The 14,910-nt window shown below is 39.2% G+C and overlaps 1 protein-coding gene across 2 annotated transcripts in view; it reads right to left on the bottom strand.

Moving 5' to 3' along the window:
• COBL (cordon-bleu WH2 repeat protein) overlaps positions 1-14,910 on the bottom strand; it is a 156,314-nt gene that overhangs the window by 14,655 nt on the left and 126,749 nt on the right. For both annotated transcript variants that reach the window (XM_059469673.1, XM_059469667.1), the window contains one exon: positions 11,211-11,523. In XM_059469673.1, coding sequence (XP_059325656.1) covers positions 11,211-11,523 — 313 coding nt within the window. The remainder of the gene's footprint in view (positions 1-11,210; positions 11,524-14,910) is intronic.

Here is a 14,910-nt window from a genome sequence, read left to right on the forward strand (position 1 = left end):
GCTTTTACCTAAAATGCCTTGCACTTACAAAGCTGACGTTGCGTATGTGGTATCAATGAAAACAACAACATACACCTCCAAGGAAGCCTTCCAAAACTGTCATGCACACATTGTTGTGTATCTGAATACACAGATGGGATTAATTCAAGACAACAAGGCTTGATATATGACTAAGAGGTTTCCTAAACTGGAATCAAAGACAGAAATCAGTATTGGTTGTTTTAAATACAGATGAGGATACAGGGTGCACTGCGACTGGAATAAAATTTCTTCCGACATCTGCCACTGACCTGAGCTTTGACAGGCCCTGAACATCCCCACAAGCCACTGTGATCTTATGATGCTCAGGCTCAGCGTCCACACTGCAAGATTCATGGTGAACTGAGTTTTCCCCCTGACGGATTGCAAGGATGGTGGAGCAAATCAGTTAAAGTCTCCAGCGCAGGCACCTGGCGCTGTAGGACTGCAGTCCCTCTGTACCCTGAGGCATGCATAGACACACACACACACACACACACACACACACATGCATCCATGAATCAATGAGATTACTCAGCTGAGCAATCTGACAAAAAGATTTACACTTCTTGCAGCATTCGAATTGGGAGAGAAGACTGGCAAACAAAACTCTCAATGTGAAAATGGCAGAAAGAAGGAACTAACTGAATTTCATATTGTTCTTGCAGTGGGAAGTTTCATAAAATGAATAAAAAATACTCTGAGTGCATTTTAAAACAATTTATTTGCAAACTCAGAGAGAACATTTACAATGGGAGAACCATTCAAACTGTGCACCAGCTAAACAACAAGTCTATCCATCATGGAAAGCAAATATCACTTTCTTCTTTACAAAGCTGGTCTTGCAGAATAGTTGCACACAGCTGGAGGCAAGTAAGTGACACACACTGAGACTCATTCTCTGACCTACTGTGGAGAAGGTGTTTCCAAAACCCTGGAAGAAAAATTTGTAAACTCACGAGACCTAATTTCATGAAGACTATGCCAGCTCATCACTCTTTTGCTACCTGATTATATTTCCCTGTCTATTGCCTGACTCCTTTACAATGCAGCCAAAATCTGTATTACTAAGGTTGTCTGTGCTGGAATTTCTACAGGAAAAAAAAAGCTTGAGAATTTTATGGGAAATTTGTCTAAAAAAAACATATTTGGGATGGGAACAAGCATTCCTGGGCTTCAAACATGGAGCATAGGTCCATTGCACTGCACCAACCAGTTCTTTTCTCACGTCTATCAGTGGGAATCTTTCAATTTTCATAGCAAAATGATCCTCTCTTGCTGGGCACAACAGTCAGCAGTGGTCTCTTTCATTATCCTCTGAGCACTTGTGCAGGGACTACACATAATTTGCCTCTCAATCTCTGCTTCAATCTCTTTACTTAGACAACTGGGATAATATTATCCAATTCACAGCATTTTTCTGAAGGAAAGAGAACAATGCATTGAAAATGAAAGGATTCTTATTTGCTGCTACAGAGGGAGCTTCAGAAAAAGCAGATATTTTCGTTTGCATTTCTAAATCTCTAAAAAAGAGCTACTGTTCAATGCATCTCCAAACTCACCTATAAAGCAAGCCAGAAGGTACAGATTAATCACAAGGGCTTTTCTGAAAATTCTTACCACTGGGAATTTAGAATGGGCTATGTGTTTTGTGAGGTGAAGGTCTGGTAGTTTCCAGTAGCTCACATGACTTACAAAAGTGCCTAAGAAGACTCTTTCTCACAGGAAAAGGAAAACAAAAGGGCCTCAAATATTTTTTTTTCCATAGCCTTCTTCCCTTCTACACTTTTCTTTTGTTGACAGCTGTTCTGGCCAGAAGCCAAGAAAAATATTACTTATTTCGATACCATGTTTTACATTCTGGATAAACATTACCAGTGGTATTTTTTTTTTTTTTTTTTTTTTTTGACTTAGGGAAGAACTTGATAACCTTTACACTGCCTTCCTGGTTAAAATATGAGGTGCTAAAAATACAGCACTGGTGAGCATTTAGCCCAAGCTCGAAATGGCAAATGTGCACGGTTCCTGGAAGCCTGCGCACATATTACTTATGCAGATTAGCAGAGATTTGTGCAAGAGCACAGAACGAAGCAAAGTGACTACTAAACTACAGCATTTAATGTTCCACTGAGCTCAGGCTACAACGCCTAATTACTCCTTGGCAGTCATTTGCGCAGTTGGAGACAAAATGAAACTTACAGCAGCATTTTACCAAATTAGTGCCATGAGAGACATAAATTTACGAGAAGGTTAACATTCTAAGAGAGAACTTTCTCTGGTAAAACTAGCTGGAAATGCTGCAAAAAATAAACCCAGACTTGTGGTAAGACAAGGGATTTGCAATGAGAAAAGCTGCCATTTTCTTATAGTCAAAGCAGGTTTACCTGTGGGTCCCTAAATGATAAATCTGACCCAAGTCAGATCAATCATCATTCTTGGGAGGTCTGGTGGCCTCATGTATGGCACTAGAGGTAGAGACCACACCTCCGACCATACCTGCTTAAGGACAACACAGAGCTATGTAAACTGCAGAGATGGGAGGGAGGAAGACATTAAAGTATCCAAATGCAGATACTTGGTGCCATTTTAAATGCTGTAGGCTATTCCAGACATGTGTCTGGGGCTCTTAGACTTAATGTGGAAGACAGGGAAATTTGTGTCCTACCTGAACGGCAGCAGGTAAGAAGAAGCCTAGTAGCAGACATGTCTCAGGTTAACTGAATGCAATCTCACTCATTTTGTACAGTATTTCCTGTACTGAGAGAATTGAGAACATGGTTCCCATGAACCTGTTTCTAGGTGGGGTGGGAGGACAGAGCCATTGCAAATAAGTCAAATCCACACAGGCACACTGGGCAGTAGGACATGCAGGGATGTAGTGACAACAGTGAGGTACATTGAGAGCATTCAGCTTCTCACATGAGCCTTGGGCAGGTAAGAGGGACTGACCTACATGGAAAACTGACATGGTTCCTCCAGTTCCAAAGACTGGGCTTTGGAACGTTCAGGCTCCCCTCCCAGGGACAGCCGTCCCAGTCTGGTACTGGATAATTACATTAATCCATCTTTATTTATCCAAATTTGTCCTCTTTAAAATGAATCCATGATAGTCACCTCTTACACAAATGCTGCAAAGAGAAATGCTTCTACCTTGTGTATATATAAAGGTGGATGTTAAAGAAGAGACTGAAGGATTTCAAGCTGTAGGAAGTATGGCTGAAGCTTTTAGAAAACAACTTGGTATTCAATCCGGCCAGAAAGACGACATTAAGTAAACTCAGGGTTTTTATATATTCATTTTTGTGAGTGATGCGGCAAAGTACTCTTCAAAAGTGGAGGTCACTGTTTTCTGGATAAATCAATTGTTTCCACAATCTTAGAGACCATTTCTCCATTCTTTCTATTTCTTAGGCTAGGTAACTTTTTTCCATTTCTATTCAAGGAAGTAATATAACTGCAGCAGGAGAGCAGATGGAGTAAGTGCTGGACACTGTAGTCACCTAACCTGACTCTAGCCATGACCTGAGCACTAATATTTTCCATTTCTACTGCCTACTGTGAACTTGAGAATGATTTTTTAACCAAAGCCTGTTAAAATTTAAAAGTTGTAGATTGAACAATTCAGGACTGGTTAGATAGCAAAGTCGTTACTTGTGTTTGATGCAAGATTTCTGAAATTGGCAGGCAACTAGGAAAGGGAAAAAGCACATGGTCATATTCTGTTGAATACCAGATAATTTTGTTTTTTACATTCTTAGGCAATAAAAAAAAAAAAAAAGCTGCACATAGTTTTGAGTGCAAGGAACAGGTATAACTTCCTTTCCATTTTTAGTTTGTATTCTGTTTCTAGTTCTGTGGGACTTCATCAAACAAAGGTCTTTACACTGCATTTATATCTATGCTGAACAAAAGTCATCAGAGATTGAATTTAACTATTTTTTAATCCTGTAATACAGAGGTCCAGTAGTGTCTTCAGATGTGCTGCCACCCAATTAACAATAAGAACTTGAAAACAGAGGTGAGGAGGAAAATGAAGCAATTTTTCAAAGGCAACTGGGTTTATGGTCCTTTTACAATTTTCCTCCACAGTTACTGGTCAAGAATCTAAACAGAAAGCAAATGAATATGCTTTTGCATAGTATCATTTTGTGTTCTAATGCTAGCAATCTCCAGTTTGGTACATGCCAGGGTGATTTAAGCTTCCAGAGTACCCGACATATGTCAGTTCCAGGTCCTCTGCATAAGCAGCAGCTTGGAGTTGCTGTAATGTGGATGCGCCCCCACTCCCCCTCCTCTGGCAACAGCTTCTCCACAGGAAAGCCCGTAGGCACACAGAATTGCCAGAAAGAGTCAGGAAAGGGGGCTAGCATGATTTAGATCCTAATACAGTCACATCACCTGTGTAATGTAACATTGCAAGTTAAAAGATGGTACAGCCAAATAACTTATCTTGATTTACACAGGAAAATAGAAACAGAAAAGGACCAGAGCCTTCCTCTCCTGTAAGCCAACACCAGGCCTTTAGCAACCCAAGCTGCTCTCTAATATTTAAAATATTCTACAGCTCCAAAGCATACAGTATTTTTCCAGTGGATGAGTTTAACAGCAAGGCTAATCAGTATTCTTGCCCTAGAATGACTGTGAGTATCTATTACTTAACCATAATACCCATCATATCTCTCCTCCATGAAGATCTGCCAGCAAAAAAGTGCACAAAAGTTTCCAAATTTTAAGTTTTCTGGAACAAGGGGAAAGGGAAAGACAGAGATAAGGAAGGAAAACTATGTAAGAAGCAGAGGCTTGCAAATCTGTCAGACATCTGGGTCTTAATTAAATTATTTTTCTTCCCTGAGGTTCTCCCTGTCACTTTAACCCTTTCTCTACTTTCCTACTCACTGAAACTATTTTTAAAAGAGTAAAACAGACCTACCCAGTTAAAATAAAACCTATCCTACTGAGAAAAAACAGAACTAAACTTTCTCCTGTTTCTCAGAGACAGTTACAAGTAATTATACAGAATGTGTTTGCGCACAGAGGTATATATAATACATACATACACTGCTATTTTTCACTGCAGTTTTTCCTCTTCCCTTCCTGCCTTCTGCCACTCACTATTTTTATTTCTTCTGACCAGCTTCCATGCTGAATTCTCTCCAGCTACTGACTTCTCCTTCTGTCCTGTCCTTCCCAAGCAGAACACAAAACCCTGCAACATTTGAATGTGAATGGGCTGGAAATTAAGCAGAACAGGTTCACCCACCCCTATTGTTTCAAGCTTTTGTTTTAAACTAACTCATCAAACCCCAAACAGTTTAGCAGCAAACAGCAAGCACTTCTCAGGTTGGTAACTAAGAGGACTGTCCTCCCAGCAGCTTCAGCTACCCTGACCAGAGCCAAAGGTAACAAATTCTTCCAAGAGAAAGGGAGGAAATGGGATTATCTCTGTCCAGACCCACAGCACGAACTGATCTCTGGAGGGTTCCCGTTCCCCCACCCCCAGCCCATGTCCTCTACTAGCTGTACGTGAAAAAATATTCCTCTCTCATGGCTACTGAAGCAGACACTCAAGGGAGGGGAAAATCCCTTTCAGACTTTTAGAAGGTATTTTGTCCTTTTGCCACACACAAGCCTGTATTTATTTATATCTGTATAACTACAAAGTTCCCTTCACATTTTAACATACTTTTATTGGACATTTCAATACATTTAAAATATTTTCAGGATAAAAAAAAAACATGTCTGGTATTTTAAAATGCTTTTCCTTCTCTGAGACAGGACAGCAGAACCACTCTTAGGAGTGACCCCCTTTAAAACACTGATTTCAGTTGCTTTTAAAGTTGAGAAACTACATACCTCTGTGAGGTGACAGTCCACATGACAATTTATACCCACATGACAATTCATGCTCATAATCATACTACTATCTTATTTTAATCAAAATGGTTAAATTTATTTCAAGAACAGAGTTTGCAGGAAGAGGAGAACTGCATTCTGATACATGAAATTCTATTTAATACTCAGCCCTCTGAAAAAAGCAGTGGTCCTGGCATGGTCTGTGTGTTCACTACTCTGCCTTGACTCTCTGCCCATCAGCTCTCCTTCCCTAAAACAGGAGAATGCCACCTCCTCGTATCACATGAGCACTGTGCAGAGAAATGAATTAAAGCCTGCATAGCATGTGAATACCAGGGCAATGAGTAACATAAAGAGAGCCAAAGGAAATTAAGTAGTAATTAATTAATTCCAGAAGAGAGTTTGAACTGAGTGAACAGCGGCATATCTGTCTTTTTAACTGAGTGCTGAAACTTAGAAAGAAAATAAAATTGAGTCCCATCCCTGTAACCAGAGACGTTATCATACTGCACAAAAGGGGGGGGAATTGACGTTAAAAGGGGAGAATCTAAGATTACACACAGAGCCTCAATATTGAAGTTACCTAACCTTGAGCACATGAACTAGCATTCCTAATAATATTATTTTAACATAATTTTCAACGTGTAATTATTTATAAAGCTCCAGACAGTAGGTGTGTATATGCTTTATAGGCGTGTAAAATTGTCTGATCCCTGCCCCTAGGAGCTTGCGTGATGACACCACACATGGGATGGGAAAAGAGGGGGTATGGGAGGACAGGGTTGCAACACTGTGAGATCATGAGATGTACTTACTGCTACATAAGCAACATTTCAGCTTCTCTGTGGTTTTCTTGTTACTCATTTAACACTATATATTAAAATTTGGTGAACAGATACATAACACAAAGACATCAACCGTAAGAAAGGATATGAATAAAGAGAACTATGTAGTACAATGTTCAGACTCAGCAGTTAATATTAAAACATTCACAGGCAAACGTTGCATGTAGTCAATTATTTATATGGGTTTAGCCCTTGGCACCTCCAGCTGAGGTCTGGATTCTGCTCCACCAGGCACTGTACAAATGTATCATGAGATATGATAGCTGTGCTATGGTTTTTGCTGTAAAAAAGCAGTCGGTGTCAGAAGGGGATCTCACAGGCAGAGAGACCAAGATGGTTTAACAGGTTAGAGGCAGAGCTAAGAGTAGGACTAGAATGTTTTGACATTTGTTTTGATATTCTAATTGCTAATTAGTATGTATATTTGGATTACGATTGCTTGAACAAGAATCCCCAAACCTAACCAAACAAAAAGGAGTGCATTTTCAAGTTGCTACCATGAACAGAAAATGAAAACTATAGAGGAAAGACCCCAACTTGGAAACCCTGGAATCCATGTACCTTCTTTGAGAAATTTCTGCTTCTGTGCTCTGGGAACTGAAGTAGATTAGAGCTCTGCTGTGCTGTTGTATTTGTTTGTGCAAAGCCTGTGGTTGGTGTAATTTCTGACCTGGCCACAATCTTACCCTGCCATGTGCAGACAAACATATCCCATGTCATAGACTGTACCCTTAAATGCTCACTAGTTTCCTCACCTTCAGCAGCAGATGAAAACCCTGCTGTGATGTTCTAATGCTATCAGACATTACAGCCACACAGAGACCACCTAGAACATCCAGTAAACAACTCCAGAAACCCTAAGAAAAATTAATTTAAAGTAAAACATACAACTAATTGGAGGAAGCCACATAGCAAAATATTCTTGATCTCTCTGGAGCACAGGCTAACTCTTTGGAGCAAACCTATGTGAGAACTGTGGACTTGATTCTGCTCTTCATTGCCCTTCTTCACAATGGATGGGCAAAATACTACCTGGATGTTTTTAATGGCCCTTCAGACTCCAAATATTCTTTGCTTCCACTTTAAGGGTACTTTTCACAATCTACCAGAGTACAAAACTATTTTAGCACATAGCACTATTAATTCTTAGGAATTTATTTCACTGGCTGAAAATTCCAATTTTTGGTCAGGTTTACAATTTAAAATGGCAACCAAATGTTTCAATTGTTCGTATTAACCTTTTTTTCCCAAGCCTTAGCCAAATTAGTCACTAAATAAAATTTCTGGCTCCAGTAGAGCTCGGACTCAAGGAGAACTCAGTCTTACTGCTGCTAACCCCTACTACATTATAGTAGCAACACATTGTTCTAATTTCTTCATTCTTATCTTCCTTTTAGAATTAAGTTTAGATCACCAGGGTACAAAGTAGAAGATAGAAAGGAATGGGTAAACTCTGTGTAAAATTTTCCTTTATATTTTGCAGCTTATGAAATGCACTTAAAACTCTGTATAGCTTGGTATCTGTTGTTCACACAAAGTGCATTTTGACTTGTCTGGGGATTCATGAGGCTGGTTTGGTCCTGAAAGTAGCCCATTCATCAAAGAGCTATGTAGAAGTTCTGAGTTCTCAACACATTTTACAAGTGGGGTAGCAGTTGTTCTGCCAGTGAAAACGGAAATTGATGTTCTCCAAATTTGTCAGTACTCAAAATTGTACTAAGAATAGATTTATGTCTGATTAAAACAAGAATTTCATGCAAATAGTTTTAAAAAATACCTTTTTCCCTTTCCTCTACACTTAGGAAGTGGTTTTTAAAAACCTAGCAGCTTGAACTCAAAAGGACTTAGAGGAGCAATTTTCAAAGCTGCTTTGTTTACAAAGATAGGTTATGAGTGGAATTGGATTTACCTTCAAATATTACTGGCATATTCCAAGCATAATATTTTAAAGGATATAACTCTCAGCTTCACAGTTGTGTCAAAGTGTTTGCTGACATAAGACTAAAACACATCACAAATCTTAAACTTTTGCTATATTGCTAAGCTGATCTGGAGCAATTTTGCTGTCTCAGAACCAAAAAAATAAATAGTATTTATGAAAAATAACTGCATGCCCCAAACAAAAACCTATTTCAGCCCCAAACCTCTGTTTTCCAGTTACAGATATATTAGATAAATACAGAATATTTAGCATTATAAAATCAAAAAAAAAAAAAAAAAAAAAAAAAGAAAGTTGGAAGCCTTAGCACAATCTCTTGCTCCAAGCAGGGTTAACTCCAAAGCCAGAACATGCTGCCCAAGGCTTCACCAGGCTGACATCTGAGAATCTCTGGACATGGAGATTCCTCAACTTCTCTGGGGAACCTCTTCCACTGCTTAACCATTCCCATTTTGAGGCATTCCCTCATATTTAATTTTTATTTCCTTTAGAGAAGCTGGTGACAGTTGCTTCTTGTCCTTTCACACTGCAAGCCTGAGAACCCTGATAGTTTTCCTTCTGTTAGGGAAAGACTGCCACCAGGTCCCTCCTTACCAACACTGCTTTCCCACTGTGAGCAGCCATTCCCCTCACACCTTGTGTGCTCCAGTGCCCCAGCTCTCTCAGTGGCTCTCCAATGGACACTCTCCAGTTTTCCAGTCTCTCTCTTGAACTGGGGCCCTGCATCACACCACACTTTCAGCTTCCACTCCTTTGGCTCAGCAACACCCCTGCACCCAAGTCCTGATGGACACCTTCTCTGCGCACTCCTCCAAATAGTAAAAATTACGTGGGCTTGTGGGGCAAGGGCAAATCTAAATGTCATGGACAGAATAAGTATCTTTGGCTGGGGTGAAAGATGGAGGGAATACTGACTTTCAAGAGGAAGTGTGTCACAATGACCTGTGGTTAATTCTTCATTTGATTAAAAAAACAGAAAAAGTTCCCCCCAAATTGTAGCTGATTAGTAGTGTTATTACAGGGTTTTGCTTTGATGTCTTTGGTCAACAAAATGCTAACTTCCTCCTCTGCCACTGAACACGCACGTGTGTTTTTCAAACCACTTTAGATCCTGCATTTTGAAGAAAGCTGGGATAGCCTATTTACCTCAAAAGGACCAATCTAAGTCTACTGAAATTAATGGGTTGCTTTTTTGGATCAGGTCTGGAATGTTAATTGCAGTTACCATACCAGCCTATCTAATCCTTCCAATAGAAACTACATCAGGACCTAAGACACTGCAAAAGGAAAAATCACAAGGATAATGTATTCTGGAGCAAATATCTAAGTGAGGCTTTACCTTGTCCCCATTGTTACTGATGGATAAAGAAAAACCCCAAGATCATTCCAGTAGGTTAAATACTGACTTTGGTCTAATTTATGACTAAGTTATCACCCACTGTATGATCCAAGATGAAGTTCTCACTCAGAAATGTGTGGATGGAAATAACTAGGTCATGATACATGCTTTCATGAAGAGGGTACAGATTAGCAGCTGAATGGAGAGAGACCAGAAAGCACAGACTTTGTGTCAACTGAGAATTCAGAGCAATTTCTGGCCCCTGTCCCATAACTCTGCAGCATCACACAGAGCGGATCCCTGTCAGTATTACCAGGCCACCCTCCTTGCTGGAGACACAGCTTCCTATTTGGCCAGCTTGTATTTGCAAAGTCCTATAAATTTCGGGTTCCCTTTGCAGCTCTGCCACTGACTATGTGAGTTTTGGCAAACAAACAGTGTCAGAGTCATTTGTGCTTGAAGGCAGTTTCTAGTTAAACTCCAGGTTCTCGTATTTTCTTGCAAAAACTGCGGAAAAATGTTTGTTAATGGTAAAAAAACAAAAAAAAAAAACGAAAAGAAAAGGAGACATGTTGTAAAGACCCCCACCCCAAAGTATAACACCAGAGGAGGTTAGCATTAGGTGAACAGATATATATATATATATATATATATATACATATATATATATATATACATATAAATATATGTGTCTATATATATATATATATATATATGTGTGTGTGTGTCTGTGTGTCTGTGTATATATATACATATATATATATATATATGTATGCAAACATTTCCAAACCAATCTCCAAAGTTCACTGCATACAGTCCTTTTCCACCTGACTTTCAGTGGCTTGAATTTTCCATTATATGACCTGCATGTCACTTTTCCGGATCAATCTATGATAACATTTTTTAAAAACTTCAGGTGCTATCAGAAGTAAAAAATAAACCAAACTGCAACAGAATTATTCATATTCCTTGAAGAAATCAACTTTGGAGGGCAGCGGTCTTTTGCAAGAAATGTAACTGCAAGTTCAAACAAAAAAGTGACCTTTGCCTGTTGCTACAAGTATGTCGCTCGAGGGGATTTGGCAGTGAGCTTTTCACTGGGAGGAGTCACTTGGCATTGGTACTGGTTTATGAAAGAGCAGAAGAAAGTATAAGTTGGTTTTCCTAAATGAGTCCCTAGCAGGAGGACAAGCGCTGGTGGCAAGCAAATGTTTACCTCGCTGGAGCACGGTCAGGTCCCACGCTGTCGCAGTAAGCGTCCTGCACGGGGCCCGTCCCTGTGCCACACGCTGCATCTGCCTCAGCTGGCTCCGTGTAGCCATTGACCAGCCTCATGTCCCTCAGCCTCATACTGTCACTCTGTGACTCCAGGGACACAATGTCAGACGGGGAGCTCACGACGCCCGAGTCCTCCGTGGTGTCCTCTGATGCAAAGCAGCTGCTTTCTGATGCCGTTTCTTCCACCTCCGATAGCTCCAGAACCGTGTCATCCACTACATAAACATTATCATGTGTAGACAGCAGGCTCTCTAAATGAAATACAGCAAGGAAAGTTAGCTGGAAGTCATCAGTACATAAATCAGAGAGCGGTCCCTTTGTAATCGGAAAAACCCACACGAAATGCATTAGAAATGTGAGGGAGGGTGCTCAGTATTTGTATATAAGATAAAGATGATTTGAAAAGTGACAAAAATTATGTCCTTTGCTTTTAGAGATGTGGTTTGTTATGCTGGTCCTCTGGGATTTGGGACTTATAAGTTCCAAAGCAAATAAGTTTCCTTAATTCTCTGAAGAAATAATTTTCCAGGGACAGTTTCTTGAGGAATTAGACTGAAGTTTAAACAACACGGTTCAAGAAATCTCTCCTGTTACTCCTTATGGCAACATAATCTCATTATTTCTCTTCTATTCTATACCAAATGGATAACATTTCCAATAAGAAGTCTGTGTACAGGTAAAAATGGGCAGCATTTCCCAGTCAGGACACTTAATTGGTAAACTAGACCCACTGCTGGCCCAGTGGGTGTCACTGATTTTATCACCCTTCAATTTTTCTATTTTTCAAAGCATACAAAATCTCCTAATAAGTGTACAGAAAAGTAGACAGTACTATACTTAAAATATAAACTTTTCCAATGCTTAGTTATTTATAAAGGAGATCAAGGGATATGCCCTTTGCATGTTTAATTCTATTAAAAGCTGCAAATTTTGAGAGGAGATTTGACACAGTATAATTTCTTGTACCCTGTTTCAGTTTGGTTTCTATGAGCTACCCCTTTTTGTGTTTTTTGGTAAAAACACAATTCTAATTTCTATTAAGAAATGCACTCAATTTCATCCTGCAATTATGCCACTAAAGGAGAGCTCCCAACCAGGTCAATAATTTCAGTGACTGAAATTACTGAGTGACGAAACAGAATCAAGCCCAAACACACTTCTCCTGATCAAAAGGAATCAATAAAGACTAATCTAAATGTTTAATTTGCAATTATAAGTGTGCTCCATTCTCTTCTTGAACCTCAGTAAGCAACAGGAAGATTAAACAACAGTTTATGGTCTGATCTTCCAGACACTTGTGGTGGATGTTAATTACATGAGAAGTCCCAGGTCTGCAAGTGTGACTAAGATTAAACATACACTTCACTGTATTTTAGGCTTGGAATTAACAACTTTTTGGAGAACACATGAAGCTATAGCTCAACAAAAATGATCAACAGAAAGAAATACTTCTGAATTCTGCTGTATACACAAAAGTATTTTTTTCGAGTCAGAGAACTGAAAACAACTTTGTCAAAGAACGTCACAGAATTAATTTTGTCAGGCTATAGCTTAGCAGTGAAGCTTTAAGTAAAACCAGAATAAAAATCAAGCCAACATTCTCCTTGACTGAGGTTACAAGATGCCATTAAGTACTGAAATTGATTTCCAACAGTAGAAGCAATAAAATTCAGAGGGTTACAAATCATGATTAAAATTTTAAGTGCTGTCAAGAATTGATATTAATGATGGAAGATGATCCAAAAACTATATTGCAACTTTGGAAGCAATGTTATTTGATTTCTTTGACCTTATTTTCTGTAACATTAGTTCTAGATTCTGGATATAGTCTCAGAGATTGTTCCATTTTAAAATGGTAATTACAAGAACAAAGTATGTGCCACTGAATGGATTTGAGTATGCTAGCCATAGAACTAGAGTTAGCAAAACACCAACATGAAGGATAAATATTAATACTTTGACATTGAACATCAAATAATAAAACCCCACAAAAACTCACTGTGAACAAACAGGTATGTGTATATGGCTTCTTGGCTTTTAGATAAACAAAAAAAATCTCAGTAATAAACATTAGTAAAAGTTACAATATGTTAAAACCAGGACAAAGTAGGATAACAAAGAAATCAATTTATAGAGGGGATGTTGAAGAGTGAAAGCACACAGGAAGATTTCGAGGTAATGCACAATGCAGTATATATACCTTGATGCAAAGAGATCTCTCTGTAATACATGACAAATCTATTGTCACATGGATGCCATAAATGACCTCCACCCTATAGCTGGCATAGCAATTTATAGCCAAGTACCCACTCCCAGATCCTGACATGAGTGGGGCAGCCTTTTCCTCACTCGCTGTCTCTTGCATTTCCTCATCCTCTTCTTGCCTGCCTGCAACTATTTCCTGCATCTTTCTGCTCAAGGATTTAGATCCTTTTGGTCACAGAGCCCTACTTGCCTCATGCAGTAACAACAACACTCAAGTCTCTCCCTGCTCTGCTGCAGGATCCCCAACTCCAGCCCACTGTCCCCACATATTGACAAACAGAAGGAAAACCAATCTCTTGTTATCAGAGTTCATGGGCGAACTGATCCCTGTTACGTCTGGATCTTGGCAGCTGAATCACCCAGGACAGAATAAGAACCTCCTCATTCAACAGCAGTTTTATCCTGAAGCATGGAAATACAAATAGACATCTTTCTACTCAATGATTAAATTCCCAAAGCTTAAGCAAAACTAAAATGTTCCCCTTTCTTCAAACCTATCAGTTTGACAAAGAGCTTCCCTATTTTTTATCTTTACCAAGAAGATTCATAAAATTTTAACACAGCACATGGCACTGAAGAGAGTTATTGGCTGAGGCAAACCATTTCGATTGCCACTACTACTTGTCTGAACATGAAAGCACACACATAAAACATGACTGAGATGGTTCTGTGTCATGTTAACAACCTTGTTTCAGCTAAGAGCAGCATTAAAACACCCCTGTTTCAAATTTGAGCCATTCTTGGATGGATTAAGTAAGAACTATTCTTCCTCCTACATGCTTGATTAAGTCTTCACTGGTGCAAACTGAAGATGGGATGGGCATTATTGGGTAATGACACATGACATGAAGAAAGCCTACCTCAACATTACTGAGTGGTCTTGTCTTCAGGAGACCGAAAATACTTTATAAAGCTTTCTAATTCTACAAGGAGAACAGGATAACATTTAGTAGTAGATGTGCTTCTGCCTTGCAAGTTTTGCATTTTTTTTCTCCACCCCACACTAACACAGTGTGACCACAAGGATGACACTACTGGGGTCTTTTTGTTGGTCAAATAAAGAAAAAAGATCTCAACATTTTCTTCTCTTTCCTCTGTCATAACACTAAGACAAATTGAGGCTCTGATCCCCAGAAACTCATGCAGACATATCCAGGTTAAGAAAGAGTATTCAGCAAGTACTTCAGAATTGAAAGCACAAATTACAACTGTCGCAGATAACATAGTATTGAAAGATTTCTATACGGAAGACTGAGTTTTCAAATATATAACACTTTTCAGTAATGTAACCCTATTCACAGGCATCAGGTGGGGTGTGGTACTGAAAAGCACGTAGAAGTCAGTCCATGGTCTCCAAGCTACTCTAAAATCTC

Source organism: Ammospiza nelsoni, chromosome 1, assembly GCF_027579445.1.
Source record: "Ammospiza nelsoni isolate bAmmNel1 chromosome 1, bAmmNel1.pri, whole genome shotgun sequence".
NCBI lineage: Eukaryota > Metazoa > Chordata > Aves > Passeriformes > Passerellidae > Ammospiza > Ammospiza nelsoni.